At 52.2% G+C, this 19,734-nt stretch overlaps 5 protein-coding genes across 5 annotated transcripts; 4 read left to right on the plus strand and 1 right to left on the minus strand.

Moving 5' to 3' along the window:
• Positions 1-445: 445 nt before the first annotated feature.
• Positions 446-1,636, plus strand: KD926_000915 (1-aminocyclopropane-1-carboxylate deaminase/D-cysteine desulfhydrase; the record flags this gene model as incomplete). Its single annotated transcript, XM_053104745.1, has 1 exon — positions 446-1,636. The coding sequence occupies one exon, from the start codon at positions 446-448 to the stop codon at positions 1,634-1,636; it is 1,191 nt and encodes a 396-aa protein (XP_052952029.1).
• Positions 1,637-1,772: 136 nt separating this feature from the next.
• Positions 1,773-6,145, minus strand: KD926_000916 (uncharacterized protein; the record flags this gene model as incomplete). Its single annotated transcript, XM_053104746.1, has 2 exons — positions 1,773-5,690; positions 5,753-6,145. The coding sequence occupies 2 exons, from the start codon at positions 6,143-6,145 to the stop codon at positions 1,773-1,775; spliced, it is 4,311 nt and encodes a 1,436-aa protein (XP_052952030.1).
• A 631-nt stretch (positions 6,146-6,776) lies between these two features.
• On the plus strand, positions 6,777-8,301 carry KD926_000917 (putative flavin dependent monooxygenase; the record flags this gene model as incomplete). Its single annotated transcript, XM_053104747.1, has 2 exons — positions 6,777-6,847; positions 6,909-8,301. 2 exons carry the CDS (start codon positions 6,777-6,779, stop codon positions 8,299-8,301), a joined length of 1,464 nt encoding a protein of 487 aa, XP_052952031.1.
• Positions 8,302-9,026: 725 nt separating this feature from the next.
• Positions 9,027-12,889, plus strand: KD926_000918 (uncharacterized protein; the record flags this gene model as incomplete). Its single annotated transcript, XM_053104748.1, has 5 exons — positions 9,027-9,254; positions 9,346-10,270; positions 10,324-10,988; positions 11,051-11,887; positions 11,954-12,889. 5 exons carry the CDS (start codon positions 9,027-9,029, stop codon positions 12,887-12,889), a joined length of 3,591 nt encoding a protein of 1,196 aa, XP_052952032.1.
• A 2,385-nt stretch (positions 12,890-15,274) lies between these two features.
• Positions 15,275-19,096, plus strand: KD926_000919 (putative SH3 domain protein (Cyk3); the record flags this gene model as incomplete). Its single annotated transcript, XM_053104749.1, has 1 exon — positions 15,275-19,096. The coding sequence occupies one exon, from the start codon at positions 15,275-15,277 to the stop codon at positions 19,094-19,096; it is 3,822 nt and encodes a 1,273-aa protein (XP_052952033.1).
• Positions 19,097-19,734: the final 638 nt, after the last annotated feature.

Below are 19,734 nucleotides of genomic sequence, written 5' to 3' on the forward strand. Positions count from 1 at the left end.
TGCATTAATCAGCCGTCTTTCTCGCCGAGGTCGCGTAATCCCGTGACCGGAGCAAACGCCGACGGCTATTGGTATTGACCGTATTTATCGGGAAAGTCGGTAATCCCGTGACGGCCGCGGGGCAGTCGCCGCTCCGGGGTTCGGCGGTCAGTCTAGCGCTGTCGATTATCGGGCAGTACTTCACTGTCCTGTCACCGCCCTTGCGTCATCGCCGACGGATTTGAGCACGGCGTCAACAACCATTCTCTCTTCGTCTCTCTTGGTCAGTCAATGGATGTTGAATGCTTGGTGTGTGGTATGAGTTGTGATTTATTCTGTTAGTATAAGCCTTTCGTTTAGGACGAACCCCATGCTAGCCATGCTAGCCTTCTGCGTTCTATCTATACATACAAGTCATCTAACTGCCTTCCTGCGTTGACCAAAAAGCGACCTCGCCCTCCTGACAATGTCTTTTACCCTCCCCGAAACCTTCGCCAAAATCCCCCGCCATCCACTCCTATACTCCCACCCATCCCCCATCCACCCGCTCCCAACCCTAACCACCACCCTCCCCCGCACCCACCAGGCCCCTGGCACGCGGATCTCCCTCTTCGCCAAACGCGAAGACCAAGGTTCCCCACTGGCCTGCTCAGGCAACAAATACCGCAAGCTTGAATACCTCGTGCCTCACATCCGACAATGTGCCCATCAGCCTAACGGCTCTGACATCTCCAAGAAACCCACCACGCTCGTCACCGAAGGCGCCGTCCAAAGCAATCATACCGTGCAGGTCGCTGCGCTAGCGAACCACCTGGGTCTGGATGCTGTGGTGATTCTGCATAAGAGTACAGGCGGCGGGCTGGCTTCGACAACGGACCCCGCGGCGTTCTTGCGTACGGGTAATGTGCAGATTGATCGACTGCTTGGGGCGGAGGTGCGTCTGCTCGAGTCAGATAATGTTGCGGATGATGGGACCGATCCGGTGGCGCCGGTGATTGAGGGGCTGTGTGCAAGCGGGAAAGTGCCGTATTGGATTCCGTCCGGGGCGAGTTTGCATCCGCTCGGTGGGTTGGGGTATGCGCGGTGTGCGTTTGAGATTGCGGCGCAGGAGAAGGAGCATCTGGGGGTTGAGGAGCGGTTCGATTATGTCTTTGTGGCGTGTGGGAGTGGGAGTACGGTGGCTGGGTTGGTTGCTGGGTTTAAATTGGCGGAGAAGTTGGAGGAGGCACAGCGCACAGGCGAAAAGAGGAGGTCACCGCGGAGAGTCATTGGCATTTTGAACTCGCCGACGAAACCGCGCGAGTATCATGAGGAAAGGGTGTTGCGGTTTGCGCGGCGTGCGGCGGTTCAGATTGGGTTGGACGAGGCAGATATCACCCCGGACGATATCCGGTTGGATGATCGGTTTGCTGGGACCGGGTATGGTGTGTTAGATCCCAAGAGTAAGGAGACGTTGGCGTGGATGGCACAGCGTGAGGGCGTGCTTCTGGATCCCGTCTATACAGCCAAGGTGGCAACGGGCATGGCACATTGGGTGCAACAGGGAGACTTGGTCAGGGACTGGGCGAGCCATCATAAGGATCACCCTCAAATCAATGCCCTTTTCATTCATACGGGTGGCCAGTCGGCCCTGGGGGCTTACGTGGACATTGAATGAACACTCGTGTGTTGATGGTGACGAAAACGAAGAAATAGCATGTACATCTGTACACCTGTACAGAAAATCCGAGTCGAATTAGGGGTATATGACTTGAAAGATGACTTGAAAGAGCTTTCAATAGACGCATAGACGCTCAAAGATTTGCATACACAGTCCCATCCCGAAGCTCGTGGATACTCTCCTTGCCAGACGGCGAACCAACCTCGGTGTACCGCCTTCCGTCCCTTAACTCATGAATCGTGATTCTGCGATGAGATTTCCTATTCCGCCGTGAGCTAAGGTTCGATACAGACGATTCGCCGCGTTCACCAACACGTTGTGTCGAGTCAATACTGCCCGAGTCGCTGAGTGCCACACTGCTGGCCGGTGTCCCCTCTCGACCGGCCTTCTCGATTGACGCCTGGAGCTGGGCGTCCGCCACCATGGCCATGCCGTCTTCTTGGTACCACTGCCGCATGTCCGTCGCGTAGGTTTGCTCTTCTTTCCTGTATTCGACTGGTGGACCTTCGACCCGCGTCTTGTTCTGGCCGTCGAAAACGGCCCAGGCGCTAGTGCTCGTACTCACGAGCATCATGGAGCGGTTGAAACTCTTGACCTTGAAGTTGCGCAGAAGAATGGCGTCCCCTTCCGATACGGACGGAAGAGCTGCCTTGAAGGGTCGAAGGATCTGGGCAAATTGAGTCGTGCCCGCCATAGATGGATCCGTCAGCTGAACGGTTAACATGTAGTCCTTCTTGCCCGCAGATGCTCGAACAACGGGGCGTACTTCCGTAACCGCAGAAATGGTATCTATCAAAGCATTGTAATGATCAACGAGTGTCGCAAGGGGTGCAAAGTAAGAGAGTTTGCTGCGCAAGCCCGGGTAGTGGCGGTCAACGTCAGCGAAGTTGATATCGTCCAAGGCGTTTCTGGCATCATGGTCAAAGGCAAAATCTGCCTGGTGAGACTGATCTTCATCGGGAGTATGGCTCTCCAATGGTTCCCCAATGTCATGCGATCCTTCTCGCGATTCTTCCACAGAGCTAGCCTCGATTTCGGAGTCTACTTCCACGAGATCCTCACCCAGCGGCTGAGGAGTAGAAAACTCGGCATGGGTTGACGGTGGCTTTCCATTCAGCTGCGAGTTTCTCTCTTGGGTAGGTTCAGGAGTCGGTAGCGATTCAGCTGCCGCTGGAGCCGGCAGGGACTGCCGGTATATTTCAACCACCGGAGTAGAGCCTGGAGTCTCCATTCGCTGGGATTGTGAAGCAGAACCCTGCCTCTCTGATACGATGCTGGCAGGAATGCGCGGAGATGCAGCACCGTCGAGCATCAAGCTATAATCAATCTCTGACCTGGGCACCGTAATTGCTTCTGGGGTTTCAGAAACTCGGTTGTATTGCTTGTCAGTCTGATAAATGTCACCTACTGCTTCTCCTCGGCCAGGTCCGGAATTATACAGTTCAGGATCAATGGCCAGCTCGTGAGCATGGGAAGCAAATCCGTCATCATTATGCGTTTCCTCAGTTGTGTGCGTGCTACGGAAATCATGATGCAGCGAATCTTGTTCTGGAACTTGGGGTGATGCTATCACATCGTGCTGTTCGTAACTCTCGTGATAAGTCGCATCACCATCATCCGAGTATTCGTAATCGGCAACTGAAGTAGACAGGGTCATCCGCTCTGTATTTTCCATTTGCTCTGGCGCTTGCTCGACAAGTTTTTGTTCGGATTGAGTCGGCTCATTGTCCAACTGTTGATTCTCCGCCCATTGTTCGTTGCGTCTTCCATAATCTGTCTGGTCGAGGAGGACCACATCGTCTTCATCTGATTCTGATTCGGATTGGGACCCCGATTCAGACTCTGATTCATTTGATTGTTGGTCCGATTCATCTCTGTCCTTCATTTCTTCATCCTCCACATCGTCCTCCGCCCAGTCGCTTTCGAGTTGTTTATCATCTTGACTGCCATGGGATGCCGCTTTCAAGTTTGTGGCATCATCAGGCAGTTCCTCGTCGCCTGACATCTCTTCTTCCGGGTAATCTTCTTCCACGGCTTGAGCTCCCAAGGGTTCGTTCTTGGAAAGGTCGTCTGACATCCGTTCTGGCGGAGGGATTTTCGACTTCTCTTGCTTGGGTTGATCATCGTCCGCATTCTCAATGTCCATACGGTCTTCATCTTCGGGCCACTTTTCATTCTCTGAATCAACAGAATCCTCACTGGACGAACGCTGACTTCCCAGTGACGGTGACGACACCGGTTCCTGTTCACTAGTGATCTCCCCTGTTCGAGATGCAACATCGTCCGTACGAGGATTTGGAGGGGCTTCATCTTCGCTATCGCTGTCGAGCACGATGACTTCAGGCTGCGAGTTTTTCGGTGCAGGTTGATGCTGAGTAGGCGAGTCGTCATCTACCATGTCTGATTGCGATTCCGATTCGTCGTCCTCTTCATAGCGGCCATACAGCCCTTCTTCCTCCTCGTCTTCCTCGTCTTCATCCCAGTCATCTATTTCACCAACTTCATCTTCCTCCTCGTCATCATCACCTTCTTCATTTTCGTAACCGTTGGTTCGTTCCTCGTCCACGCTTCTATGGCTTTCGGCAAGCTCGTTCAGAGAATATTCCTGTGTCCCAGGTTTATCACCCACGCGAGTTTCCTCAGAAACGAAGCTCTGTCCAATAGGTTGTTTATGCCCATTGTCTTCCACCGGTTCGTCTTCATCTGAATCATAATTCTCCATGCTATCCTCGGCATAGTCCCTATCCATACCGTCTTTTCTCACATCGGTCTCCACTATATCATTGTCTTCCACGTGCTTATCATCAGGATAGTCCTCTTCCACTGCGTCATCCTCAAATGCTTCGGCCTCATGATGCTCTGTCGTTTCGTGGGTTTCACTATTCTCTCTAAGCCGATCCTCATCATCGCTGAGATCGTGACCGTGCTCATCGACTTTGTCCGCCTTTGCTTCCCCCGGATGACCAGCTTTGCTGAGGTCTACGGCGGTTTCCACTATAGACTCGGTAGAAATGACGTGAGGCATCCGGTCTTGCAGGACGTAGTCAATTGCGGTGCTTGCAACTTCGGCGACTTGGTCATCGGCGGCTGTGGCGGTCATGGAGGGGGTTGAAGCTATGGCTTTGTTGTCTTGGCGCGTGGATAGCGGTCTTGCTTTCGCTTCACAAGATGACGTCGCTAAGCTTTCCGTCTCTACCATGGCGTCCACATGTTTGCTTGCCTCCTCTTCGGTGCCTTGGATTTCCTGAGATAACGATGTACTGACGGTCGTGGCGTTGGGTTGTACCATGTCAGTGATTGGCATGAAGTAGCTTTGTTGATTGGATGAGGCCGTTACGAGTGGAGACGGAATGGGTAGTCCAGGAGATGGGATAGGATGCAGACGAGGCGTGTCAGTTGGAAGATGAGATGAGAAATCGAGAAATCCCTGCCCGAAGGCCTGACGAGGTAACACTGGTTTTTGAATTGAACCAGGGTGAACAAACAGGTCATCAGCCTCGACCGGCTTTGGGCTTTTAATCGGCTCTGTAGAGACCTCTGGGGTCGACGTATCCCCCTCGGCCGCTTCAGCAACATCGGACGGACTTTTCTGATCGGCACCGTCGCCTGGCGCCTCAGGAAGCTTCTCCGTGGAAGTTTCTTTGTCTTCATCCGGCTCCGACCCCTCACCCCAATCCTCATCAAATATGTGCGTCCAATCAACCGGGAAATCCTTGTCGCCAGGACTTTCTGGTTCATCGACCAAGCGCCAGTCGCTATGCTGCATACTGTATCTCGGTCGTTTTCTGCCTTTCCCCGGCACATACCCATCCTCTTCGGTAAAGGGATCGTATGCGGAATCGACTAGACCACCGAAGGATGCGCGCGACTTGCCCGTGAAAACTGGAGTTTGCCATGACCCTGAGTCCTCCGCATCGTCAGTTATCCCACGCTTGTTGAGGTTGTTCCTAGGAGGAGTAGTCGGAGCTGTGGTCGCAGGGTCGAGACCATTTGTTTGAGACGACGAAGGCTCAACCCTGATGGTTGATAGAGGGGTGGAGGATCGCGAGACCTAAATACCAGCCAGTCAGTCGCCAGTTACTCATAAGGTTTGGGGTGGTGTGGGGGAATCACCTCCAGAAGTACGCGATCGTCGAAATGCACATCCCATGCCACGCACTTACCAGGCGTCTGGACCGCAGCCTGGTTACTCGCGAGCCTCGACCCGGCCAAATCCAGGCACACATCATCCCCGATGCCAATTTTAGACTTGGCAACTTCTTCAGCGACGGGCCCGTGAAAGATCACCTTCACCTGGCCATTCGAGCGACGCAGCCGGAAGTCGGGCTCAGATAACAGAAGGCTGAGGGACTTGGTGGAAGACGAATAAGGCCATAGGAGGGCGACGACGGCATGAATGGCGCTTCCCTGCAGATTATCGGCTGTCGGGGACAGCTGCGCGATCGGGATGCGAGGCGAACGTAAGGGTGTTGAGATCGGAAGCTGTTGGTCCATCGCGGCAGCCATTTAATTAATTGCAAGACGATTTCCACATTTCTTCGATTAGGGATCGGTCAGGTGCGTTGCATTCCCCCCTTGCACCACCGGGCCTCAGCCTGCGATTCACTCAGGAAGTCAATGCAGTAACAAGAAGCCGAGAAGAGGCACACCGACTTGTTGGATGGCAGGGCTGACTTGAATCTGTTAAGTCAAGGTACGAGGGAAAAAGAAGAGGGAAGCTCGGGCTTGCGTCACGGGGCCAGTATTAGTATTGTCGGTATTGTACGGGGACCTCTATCTGCCGCGATTCTCCCCGCATTCAGGCGGTAATCTTCGTAATACTGGGAATCTGCGACGTATTGATGCTTTGTCCAGGAACCTTCACTGCGATAGACTTCATTTACACTTTCCGGTGGGCGGATCGGAGGAATCCTAGGATTGGTATCGCTGCTGCTGGGATCCAATGATGGGTTGTCGCGATCTCCAAAGCACGACATCTCATTGCGGGGTGGCAACACCGTTAAAGTCAAATAACCGCCGCCATGTTCGACGCCGGATTTCTCTCCCCCTTCCTCCTTGTTCATACATTCCCCTCTCGTCAACTAGAGGGAAATCTACCCTCAATTGACTCCTGGGTGTCTATACCTGTGATCAAGCCATGACGGTTTCAAAGCAGATCCGTCGAATTGCGGTTATCGGAGCTGGCCCGTCGGGCCTGGCGGCCGTCAAGTATGAACCCAAGGTTTCTGCCAGGAAGCTTTTACCGGTTTTTTGGCTGACCACGCCCCAGGTACCTTCTGGCCGAGAAATTCTTTGACACGATCGATGTATTTGAGAAACGGAGCGCCGCCGCTGGGGTCTGGAACTATTGCCCCGGTGCCTTGAAACAAGGCCTGTCGACGCCTGTACCCCAGCTTGATCCGAACGAACCCTTGGAGAAACCGATCTGGCCTAAAGGGAAATTAGAGCCAGTCTTTGTATCGCCTATCTATAGCACTTTGGAGACCAACATCCCCAAGGAACTAATGGGCTTCGGGGATAAGCCGTTCCCGGCCGACAGCCAATTGCTACCTCAGCATACTACGGTGAAGAAATACTTGGATGAGTACGCAGAGGAGGTGCGAAACTATATACGGTTCGAAACCCAGGTCGAAGATGTGAGGGGGAATGGTTCAGAAGCGAGCGCCTGGACTCTCTCTACTAAGGACCTGCGGACGGGAGTTAGCACTAAGCACGATTACGATGCCGTCGTCGTCGCCAGCGGACATTACGACGTCCCTTACACGCCCGATATCACTGGCATCAAGGATTGGAACGAGAAATATCCAGGTGTTATTTCTCACTCCAAGTTCTTCGACTCACCGGATGACTTTCGAGACAAGAAAGTCATTATCGTAGGGGGTTCCGCATCAGGGATCGACATCGGTAGCCAGATCAGTGCAGTGAGCAAAGGGAAAACCCTGGTTTCGCAAAGGTCGGAGTCGTATCTTGCACCCTCCACTGCCACAGACAAGGAATATTATCCCGAGATAGTGGAGTTCCTGCCGGCAACTCAGTATACAAGGGCAGTCCGTTTCGCTGATGGTCGGATCGAGTCTGAAATCGATGCGATCGTCTTCTGCACTGGCTATCTCTACTCGTTCCCGTTCCTGTCAACCCTTAACCCTCCGCTTATTACGGATGGTCGCAGAACGTTGAATACGTACCAGCATTTATTCTACGCATACGACCCCACCCTAGTTCTGCCAGCGCTGCCACAGAGGGTCATACCGTTTCCATTATCCGAGAACCAAGCTGCTGTTTACGCACGAGTCTGGTCTGGCCGACTGGCACTCCCATCCCTTACCGACATGAAAGACTGGGAGGAGTCCACCGCTGCACAGAAGGGTAATGGGACCTCGTTTCATCTCCTGCACTTCCCGCTCGACGCAAACTACATGAATTTCCTCTATGAATGGGCGGCCCAGGCATTACCTCGCCCTGGTCTTTCTAATGACGGCAATGGGAAAGTAGCTAACCATTGGGGAGAGAAAGAGAAATGGCTGCGCCAGTTGTTTCCTGAGATCCGAAGAGAGTTCATTGCAAAGGGTGAGGCAAGGAAACACATTACAAGCCTTGAGAAGCTTGGCTATGATTTTGAACAATGGAAACAGAGCCAGGAGCAATCCTTGACGAAGTTATGAATTAGACGCCAGATAGATTTGATGGCTGAGGCCCTCTTCGTCTTGCAGAGAGCATGATGATTGAGCATATATAGATGGTCGGGTTTAGAATAGAACCTAGAGAGATGAAATCTGAATGTTATTTTTATATAGCCGGAGATGTCCTTATTTAGGAGATTATAGTTGTCTTTTGACCTTTGCGCCGTCCTCTGCCGCGCGATGGCGATTTGGGTCCAGGTCGCCATGCCAACGCTCGAGTCCTGACTGGGGAATCAGCTATGATCAAATATTCACAGTGGAATATGTTGGGTCCGCAGTTTATGATAGAGTCATACTCTCAGAGCCTCGTCCTAATACACAGATCCATGAATATGGCAAGAACATCCAGTGATAGGTGAGGTGAAGCTATTCAAGCACCGTTGCAGTGACAAAGGAGTGGCCGTCATTGATAAGCGGAATTGGGCGATAAGGCATCACGTGCTGGCGATCATCCGCGGTGCTCCCCGTCGTCCGAGTTCATTATTCATTCCATTCCATTCATTCCCTCTACCCTCATACTTTCTACGTATTGTCTCTTCCTCACATCATTTTTCCACAACTCCCCGCTACATCGGTCCTTTGTTGGCGAGACACATACGGGCCCCACTTATAACACTCCCCCCCTCACTATTTACTGTATCTTTGTTATTTTGATCTTTCGCCCTCGCCATGGACTCCACTTCGCCGATGCCCTCTGCTCGCGCATAATGTGGCGCAAGCGCAAGTCTTCTTCTCCTGTAATTATAAACTCCACCGATCAACACGGAAGACCAGAAACAAAGCAGGATATTATTGTCATCTCTAGTGGGGACGAAAACGACGATAACAATCCAAGTTCCAATCTAGACGAGGACGAATGGTACATCAATTGTATTCTTGACGAGACAGAGTCACAGTATCTTATTGACTGGGAAGGGAATTGGTCGCCGACTTGGGTGAGTTGCGTTCTCTGCTCGCTTGCCGTGCATTGATCTTGGGTAAGCCTTTTTGACTTGGATCGCAACTAATCGGGGATCCGTTAAACAGGAACCCAAGGAGAACGCCAGCGATCTTGCTATTCAAACTTGGGAGGACAAGAAGAAACAAGTCTCCCTCGAGCCAAGTCGCTCTATTGAAGTAGAACAGATTGAATCTTCCTCCCCACAACCCCAAAGTTGTGACCGGGAAGGGCAAGATCCAAAACGCGAGGACTCTCCCCTATTTATTCCAGTTGATACCGTATTTGAAACGCCGCAGGTTGAGGTTGCCAGTCAGATCTCAGACAGATCTTTCATAGAGCAATCGTCAGAGCAATCGCCAGAGCAATCGCCAGAGCCAGCTAGAATTGGAAGCATTGACTCGGCAGCCTACTTTGAATTGACCTCGCCATCTCCACCTCCATCTGACGTATTTGGATACACGTCCAAGCTTGCCATTCCTGCAGAGTATCAACTCCCTGAAGAAATCCCAGATACCTGCCCTACCCTGAACACACCAAAAAGTCTCAGAGAAGTTTCGCCTGTTATTGACCGGCAAGGACCGAATTCGCCATCTCCACCTATATCGGACGTTTTTGGGTTAACGCCGAAATTTGCTATTCCTGCAGAGTATCAACTTCCCGAGGAAATCCCAAATACCTGCACTACCCCGAACACTACGAAAAGTCCCAGAGAAGTTTCGCCTGTTATTGACTGTCAAGTACCGAAATCGGGCAGAGCACTAGCTTCCGAGCCGACCAGGGATTCCGGAAGACCCAACTCTACTACGTTTCCAGCCAACCACACTCAGGAAGTGGATGAAATAGCTGAGACTCCTTCTAGTCCGTCAACCATTCCTGAGAGCCAGTGGTCGCAAATTCACGCCGATTCAAAAGGCTCTCGCTCACAGCGCTCCATTAGGACAATCAGCTACCGGTCCGTCGTCAGCACCTTAGTCTCACAAGTTCACCACTCCGGTGATCTGTCTTCAACAGGTTGTTCAACCTACACTGCTATCTGTCATAAATTTTACTAACCTCATCCGCAGGCGGTAGTACCAATTTTAAATCTGCGAATTCAATACCAGACTATCCCGACAACAGAATACTAAGCCAAGAGTCTCAACATATATTGCAAATCATTTCGACAACTGAAGTCGCTGTTGAAGCCATGGATGGCGAAAAGGACGTCCAGTTAACCGACACCATGGACAGGTTTAGCGAAGTTGATAGCACACCAAGAGAAAAGATGAAGAATGCTTATGCTCAGCTCACTGCCAGTCTCAGTACTCCAGTCTTCCAAGGTAACGATGCGAGCGCTACACCATCCTCTGCAGGGGATATTGAACCTTCGACTGCTGCTCCTATGCCGGAAACGGCTGCGCCTCTGAGTGTCAGGGTGGATAAAGAGCATGATGGCCACACGCAAACAGAAGCCACCTCAGCTGTCCCTGCACCGTCCGTGGAAGAACCTGGACTAGAAGTACCTCCGCAACATGATGTGCAAACCATCCAGCCAAGCGCACTTACAGTCGATCACATGGAAGAGATACTCCCGGGGTCGGTTCATCTTGGGCCATCAGAATTTGCAGTAACACTCCCCATGGACTCCCGAGTCAAGGATGACTATGAGCGAGTCTTAGCTAGTGATTCGCAAAGTATTAGCGAGTTCCTCAAGGTTTCGAGCTCCCAGGATGAGGCTGCCGAGAACGAGGTAAGATAAAACCTTGATTCATAAAACCATCATGCTACGTCAGTATTCTAAAACTTGCCCAGGTGGGACGCCTTAAACTGAAGGTACATGATGTGCTCAAACATTTGAGCAACGTTGCAACGCACCCCGATCTGAACATAAGTGTTCACATCAAGGAGACAGGGTCAGATATGACGAAGGAAGCTGCATGGGCAGAGTACTCCAGCGCCAAATTTCTGCTCTTGGGCTACTTCGTACAGCTTGCGAGTAGCCGTGACATCCACTTGGTGATCTTCGTGCATGGCGAGAAGACCCAAACGGTTGTCGAAAGCTATCTGATAGGAAAAGGTCTTACCTACACGCGGCCCCGCGAAGAGATGGGGCCCGGGACCAACCTCGAAGTCTCCATGGTCAAAGACTCCTTAAGTTTCGGGATTCAGTCCCTTAGCAGTGATGGGATTATGGAAACCTACAAAAGGCCCTCTGCAATCATCTCGCTGGACTCCTCTTTCAACGCAAAAAGCCCGTCGGTGGAGCATATGCGCACCACATTCGCGCGAAATGGACAGCTGCTGCCCGTGATCCGGCTCATTGTTGCAAACTCGAGTGAGCATGTTGAGCTGTGTTTCCCTAGCCTTGATCAAATCCAGCAGCTACGATTGGTCATCCAGTATACCGTACATCTTCGTGATCTGGTGGGCGACCTTCAGGACGACGCGCTTGGGGTACGCGAGGATGTAGAGGAGATTATCCCTTGTCTCCTGTCAGATAACTTCAACTCCCATTGGTCATTGCCCCAGGTTGAACCCTTACACATTGTGAACCCAGAGCAACTGGTATCACTTCCAGTAGGGAGCCAAGGTAAAACCGATGCTGCGAGCGCGTCAATTGCGCCTGCTACGAGTCAGAAACGTGCATTTGTAAGTCATGCTGCTCTGTTTATGTTTTTATCAACCTGTTGAGCACACTGCTAACCTGGTGAGTAGGTGGAAGAGAATGAGGAGCAAGCCTCCAAAAGACTTAGAGCAGATACATCACAAGACGCAACTCAGCTCACCGAATCCTCAAAATTTCCCAGTCAGACGCTGGATCGTGACATTCAAGCATTAGAGAAGAATCTCCTGCAAATGAGAACCTCGAATGCAGCGGAACGTCAAAACCTTCAAGCATCATTAGATGCGGTGAAATCTCGCCTTCGGGCGGAAGAACAGGCTCATGCAAAGCTCCAGCACCGCTATGAAAGCCAGACCCGGGATGCTCGCAAGACCCGAAAGGAGCGCGATCAACTATTCGAAGCCAAACTTGCTGCTGAGCAAAGAGTCGAAAAGCAGAAAGGAGAGCTTGTAAAACTGAAAGATGAGCGTACTCAGCTAAGGCACGATCTGGAAAAGGCCCGAGAAGAGATAAAGGCTGGCGGCGGTAACCTGGCAGAGCTGGAGTCCGAACGGGAAAAAGTCCGTCGTCTGACCCAGGAAAACGCTGCCTTGCAGCGGAAGGCCGAACAAGAAAGCAAGCAAACGGAATACACGCGCGAGCAGTATCAAAATGCATCCAGCGTGGCCGCCCAAGCCGGAAACGAGAGTCGTCAACTCCGGGAGGAGAATGAAGAATTGAGACGAAAGGTGGCTGGCGACGTCACTCGACTGAAAGAGCTCAACCAGAAGAGTGATGCAGAGCGGCATCTATCTCGCATCGCCGAGCTAGAGGCCACCTTGTTAAATCGCGACGACCTACTGCGCCGCAAAGAAGAAGAACTTCGAGAAATCCGCAAAAACCGCCCATCGACTCGATCCACCAGCACGCAGCCCCGAAGTCCCAAGTTGGCTGCCGGTAGCCGCCCTACGAGCCCTGGAGTCAACAACAATTACTCGACTTTTTCACGGGCCAGTAATTTGAGGTTCAGCTCTGAAAGGCCCGTCTGAGCACTTCAGCGCAGAAGATTGTTATCTCGGGCCTTTGTGTTTCTATCTTTTTTTGTACTTTTTTTTTAACTGTTTTGTTCATTTCTACTCAGGCGATATGCGTTGCTTGCATTATCAGGGCGTTTTTATTCCCTTATTTGTCCCTTTCTTTTTCTTTTGGATCTTCCTATGCGAAATCGTCATGTAGAGTCCAAATATGCCTAGTTTTAGTCTTTTTATGAAATCGGGCGTCTTTAAGTAGCCTACATGCAATACCTAAGGGATCTGATATGATTCCTGAGCGCCGTTTTCATTCAGGTCTCTGTTCGTTGATTACAAAGTCTGGAATTTTCCGAGTTAGCGCCTGTGTCCCGGTGAGCTCGACAATTTGCGACACGTAGGGTAGCCTCGTTTTTAAGACTTTACGCTTGTTACCCTCATGACTATGAAGGTTTCGTGGTCGAGCCATTTGTATCTACTCCGTACGGAGTACGTTTTCAATTCTGCAGGCCCACCGGAGAGTCATCATACGACGTGTTTCGGAGATCACTGGGCGCTGGGCACTCAGTAATTACTACGGAGTACTATGAAAAAGCCTTGTAAGGCACCGACATCGCCTGATCGTCGCCCCACTTGGCATATCCCTGGTCTAAATAGTCCAGATTATACAGCAAGGATGAGCATTCCTGTTCTTGTTCTTGCCGCTATAAGCCGTTAAGGATCTACATGGGACATGTCTTTCTGAATGTCCCACGGGAGCTGACATATGTAGAGTCGGGGATCAACATGGTTTCGAGGTGCTAAAAGAAAGAAGGAATGTTTCTCTGGAAGAAAGGACAGCGAACACTTCTACTGAAAGCTCATTCGTCATTTGCCTCTATGAAAGCGATGTCAGTGTGAATAAAGCCAAAGATACCACGGTCTTAGGTTATTGATAGTCAAGCAAGGGACGCACTTCTAAATGGCCTTTGTTATACAAAGTCACATGATACCGCGTCCACGTCCCCGGTGCTCGATTGATGGGCAAGAATGCGATCGGTTGAGTAACCCGTCCACCGTCGATCCTTGCTTGGTGGTCTTCCGAAATATCCCTGCTCTGAATCGTATAAATAGAGCAGACGAATGGCATTTAGGTGGCGTCAGCTCATGGAGTCGTTGAAGCAAGGGATCGGAATGTTGCTATGGTAAATTGCACTACGCGAAGTATAAACTTTGGGCGGAAACCAAATGGTGCAGCTTTCCTACGCAATGACCAAACTCAATTTAGCCCAAGGGAGGACTCCAGGAGGATTGTGCGTTTGCATGCGTCCTAAGAGAGTCTGTTGAGTTTTGGCACCTGTGCACGGTTGTACAATCAGGGATATATAAAGAAAACACACGATTTGACCTGTCTCGAATAGGAATCTGGGGTAAACTCCGAGTGCTGTGCTGGATGTATCAAGTCGACGGGGGATTGAAAATGGTCCGTGTTTCAGAGCTATTTTCGACGATGTTCGGTCCAATCGAGGCTTTGAAATAGAAAAGGTGAGATAGGAATCCAAATTCACGGCCAGGACAAAGACTGCTTCTTCCGACAATTGTTTCAGGATGACTCTTCACCCTCTTGTGACAACTGGATATGATTGGAAACCCATGGAAAGGCCACCCATGGAAGCAAGCTGTGCGGGTAGCAGATGGAACAACCATGGGTCAGGCTGGGGTGGCTGGGGAGTCGCTTTATGACAGGGAGCATGCCTTATGCATAGTCAGTGCAGCAGCCTACTAGAAGCATTTCTGCAAAACTTAGTTCTGAATCCAAGGGAATAAGATCGAGCCGAAGTCCAGAGACAACAGCGAGCAGAGAAAGACCAGACAAGAGACACGACAGAGGGAAAGGAAGGAACGTCACGGGCGATAACGACTTGGGCGTTGATGGTTAATAAGCTTATCGATAAGACAACCTGCCCCCCGCTAAACCCAAAGGGGCGCCCACGTAAACACCAAAACAGATCGGGCCTCACCGTTAGGTCACTTTCACCTGTCGCTCTCACTCTGACTCTCTCCCTCCCTCTCTCTCTCTCTTCCCTTCCCTCGTTTCCCTGCCCCCCTGTCGTTGCGCACGTTGCCATACGCAGGTGGTTCCCTCTTTTTCTTTTTTTTCTTCTCTCAATTTTATTTCCCCTTCTTTTTTTCCCTCTCCGCCCATTCCTCTTTTATTTATTTCCTTTCTGTCCTACCATGCCCTTATTGACTTCCTGAGTACCTTCCTCCGACACTCCGCCTCGGGGAAGCTTCGCATCCCCACTTTGCTAACGCGACACGCCTGGAAGGACTCGTGTCCACCAATTCGTTCCCACTGGCTCCCCAGCCGCTCTTGATCAAATTCCAGTCGGTGTCGACACTCATTATCGCACATCTCTCGCCGTGATGGCCCCGGGCGCACCTCAACTGCCCACCCGGTTCCCTTGCTGGTGCCGAGCCGTGTACTCCTGGGGCGGAGAAACCAAGCGAGATCTGGGTTTTGTAGAGGGCGATCTGATAGAATGTTTGAACGCGGGCGACGGTCAGTGGTGGATGGGTCGACTGCGACGCGATCGGCGCATGATGGGACTGTTTCCATCCAATTTCGTCGAAGTGCTGAGCGAGAACTTCGTCCCGGTCAGTCGCACGGAGAGTCCGATGGGCCCAAAGGCTCAGTCTCCGATCACAAATCCGACCTCCGCACCGAAGAAACAGAAGACCGTGTTTAGAAGGCCATTTCAAGCTCATAAGGAAGCGATTGCGCCTTCTGGGGAGCTGTCCCGAAACGGCTCCTCGATATCGCCGGTAACAAGCTCGATTCCCCAGACTCCGCCCCGAGATGGGAGCCTTTCGCGGAAAGTCAAGCCTCTGCGCACTCCGGCAACCGCGGTGAAACACAGAAGCTCGGTGGCTCGGCCTTCTTCACAATCAGGATCCTCCCCACGGATAGCGTCACCATTAATCCCACAGTCGCGACCCCAGCGAGAACCATCCTCGGCAACTCCCACAGGTCAGATCGTTCCAGTAGCGCGACCGCCATCTCGCGCAGTATCCCCTCGTCCACCGCAAGAAATAGAACTCTCGTTACCTACTATCCCCCCGGGGCCAAGCTCCGCGCGCTCCAGACCTCCGTCGCGCGCAGCGTCTCCCCTGCCACCCCCAGAAATGAACTACCTCCCACCTTCAGTACCCACGGGCTATCACCATGCTCCCTTCCGCCAACCCTCGTCTCGTGAAATCTCGCCTTTAGAACTTCAGGATCGCGAAGATTCACCGCCCCCGCCGCCTCCGCCCCCGCATCGAGTCGCAGTCAATCGACAGCCGTCCATGGAGCTGGGCGTTCCGGCGCATTATGATATGAACGATCGTTATGTGACAATGTCAAGAACTCCATCTCCGGCAGCGCATTCCCGTAGACATACCCCCTCCCCGCTTCGAGACGCCATGGAGGATGTGATGACATCTTTGGAGGATATGGGATTGTCGCGTCCTGGACAATCACCGTCCCCGCAACCGTCCTATGACAACCCATGGTCGCCCGATGCTTATGAGAGCCTAAGCCAGCCCCCACGAACAACGGGTCGCTCGATGACATCTCTAGGTTTTGAAGGGGACAAAGATGATATACCTCCCAGCGCGCCGCCTCACCGAAACAATGTCTATCCTACGGACCATTTCCTCGACAGCCCACCGCAGCTTAACAATTACGTGCAGAGGATGGAAAGTCGGCTTCGACAGATGCAGGAGCAGAATCGAAGGGGATCGGAGGATATACACCTGTCAGACGAGGACGAGGAGCCTCCTCCACCACCCCCGCGACACGTTCCTTATCATGGACGGCACAATTCTGTGCCGGCGCATTACTCCTCGTATCCGACGGGCCGGCGATCAGGGCAAGATCTGAGAGGCGATATCCTTGACCGAAGCTATACGAACAAATCGAGCACAACCAACTCCTCGAGTGGGGTGCAGAGTAATGGCACCAACTTGACGACCAGCACCGAAAGAACAAGCCAAAGCTTGATAAGTGGCGCATCCGCCGGCGGGTTCAGTGCCACCAGCGCGGGAAGCTACGCCCGGAGGAATGTGGGCGCTAACGGACGACCTAATACGGCCGTTGACGCTTTTCGTGGTAGGGGCTTCAGCGACATCTCGCGCATGTCGCCTCGACCCGAAACTCCACTTACCGGCATCTCCTACCACTCCAGTCACAACACTTCTCGGCAGGGTGCTTCGTCGGCGATTCCGTGGACGTCCCCCGATACGGTCACCGAAGAATCTGCTGGAGTGTTCGGAGGGCTTTCAACACCAAAGGCCAAGAAGCACGGGTTTTTCAAGAAAATCTTCGAATCAGCAAAGACTGGGGCGGCCAATGCCAGAAGCAGCATCGCGGTTGGGCAGAATGGCGGCTCCTATTCACCGACCAAAGGTCGAGCCATATCTCCCATTCGCTCCGCACAGTCACACAGAGACACGGCCCGTGAGATGGGCCTTGGTAGTGCTATTGACTGGGTGCAAGTCCGGCGGGACGTGAATCGAGCTAGCTCTCCCAGCCGAAACGAGAGGGTCGAGCGGGCTGAACGATGTCAGATGATGGACCACCCGGTGATCTATGCGGTGGAAGAATTGTACGAAAGCGCTGAAGGCGACGAGAGCATCGACGGGCTACCGATCAGCGAGCCTACGGATTTCGGCACCGTCAATCTCAGCCTCGTAGACAAGAGCGCCCGTTTTGTCAACAGCCTTCCACCGATGACCAATCCGATGAGTCTTGCCCAAGGGTATGTATGTCGGCCTTACAAGAGTGACGTGCAGCGACTTCGGGCCCTCTTCACCTGGGTCAGTGAAAAGATCGCGTGGGATGAACCGGTAGAGGAAATGGACATTGACCTCAAGAGAGTCCTCCAGACGAAAAGAGGAAGTCCCCAAGAAGTTGCCTTCCTTGTACGAGAGATGTGTGCCGCCGTTGGTCTGCACGCAGAGACTATCAAAGGATTCCTCAAAACGCCGGGCGAACTGTACGAGATTGACAGCCTCTCTCGACCAAATCATTGGTGGAACGCGGTTCTGGTTGACGGCGAATGGCGCATTATGGACTGTTCCCTCGCCAGTCCAACCAACCCGCAGAGAAGCCAATTTGTTACAACCTTCTCGCCCGCAGCCGAAACATGGTACTTCCTGGCGCGCCCTCTAGAGATCTGCTACACCCATGTGCCTCTGATCCCTGAGGAGCAACATATCTGCCCGCCGATCTCGCCGGATGTTCTTCTCGCTCTACCCGCCGCATGCCCGCCCTATTTCAAAATGGATATGCAGTTCCCAGACTACGACACTAGCTTAGTCCGAATTGACGGTCTGGAAGTCATGCAAATTCGCCTAATCGTACCTCCCGACGTGGAATGTGCCGCCGAGGTTGAGACGCCTATTTTCGCCCGCGACTCGGATGGGGATTTCTTTGAGAGTGGCGAGGTGGTACGCAAGCGGGCATTGGTCCAACCTGACTGGATTCATGGCCATAAGCGAATCACCGTGAAAGCGGTTCTACCGGGCGATGAAGGCCAGGGGATACTGAAGGTATATTCGGGCAAGAAGGGGCTGATGCATTCAAATCGCGATATTCCTCATCCACTGGCCCTGTCATTGCCCATTATGCATAGTGGCGACAATCCGCCGTATGAATTTGTCCTGCGCCATCCGACTCCGCATGCCCAGCGACATGATTTGTACATAATGCAGCCGCAATGCTCCAAGTTGGCCGTCAACAACACCTTTGTCTTCGCCGTTCGCCAGCATCCATCCTCCCTCCCAGTCCCGTCTAGTGGCAACGAATCTGCTATGAGTGGCCGTATCTCCCCGTCCATCCTGGCCCGGCCAGCGAGCGCTCTTAGTATGGTTTCTAGTTCTGCGGGTGGCTCCTCCGTCTCTACTGTCTCAAACGAGTTCTCGGCCTCGACGTCTGCCATTTCGTCCAACCGATCAAACTCGGGGCGAGAGAAACCTGCCAAGTTGGCGATCCAATCGCCCTCGGGCAAGATCTTGCGACTGAGCCGCAAAGCCGACCACATGGTCAGCGCCACGAGCAGTTCAGACTCCGCCACTGATGCTGCAGCCGAAGGCAGCGTGTGGGAAACGGTGATCAAGATTGGGGAGCGCGGTGTATGGAGAGGACTCGTCCTTGCGGATCGTGTTGCCCGATGGTGTGTATTCTGCGAATGGGAGTGCTTCTAAACGACATGATATTCGCAATGATTCATGTTCCTTTGATACAGTGACTACGGCTCTATTTATTACTTCTTTTTTCCTTTTTGCTCCTTTTGATTTTTTGAACCATTTTCCCCCTTGCACGCATGATCTTTTGATCTGAGAACCGAAAGCAACGTCGTGCATTTTGGAGTGGCTGGTTGTTTTTTTATTTCCCACATTCTTCCTTGCCTAATGGTTGCATTGCATCACTGAGCCTGGGGTTAGGGTCTTTGCATAGTTGCATCATTCAGATGTTATATCTCATTTGGTCTTTTTCTTTTTCTTTTTATCCGGACTTTATGTGAAGGGCAGGCATGGACGGACGCAAATGTGCTACACGAGTTGGAGTTACTGGAGAACACTCCTTGCTTATGGCGACTGGGTGTACAATCTGTGATCATGTACTTGTTTCTTTTTCTTTTTTTGTCTCCTTTGACATGTGTATCTCTTTTTGATCTATGGCCATGTCTGAATGCTTGTGCCACGACCAACGAGCGCATAGACTGATGCATGAATATTAGAACGAAGATTAGGCCCAAGCCTAGGCTACTCTAACAGTGTGTTTCTCTCTCTCTTCTTTAGCTCGTGTATCTATAAGATAAACATGGCAAACCCACTCACAA

Source organism: Aspergillus affinis (assembly GCF_023601865.1).
Source record: "Aspergillus affinis strain CMG 70 chromosome Unknown NODE_119_length_109024_cov_85_548670, whole genome shotgun sequence".
Taxonomy (NCBI): Eukaryota; Fungi; Ascomycota; class Eurotiomycetes; order Eurotiales; family Aspergillaceae; genus Aspergillus; species Aspergillus affinis.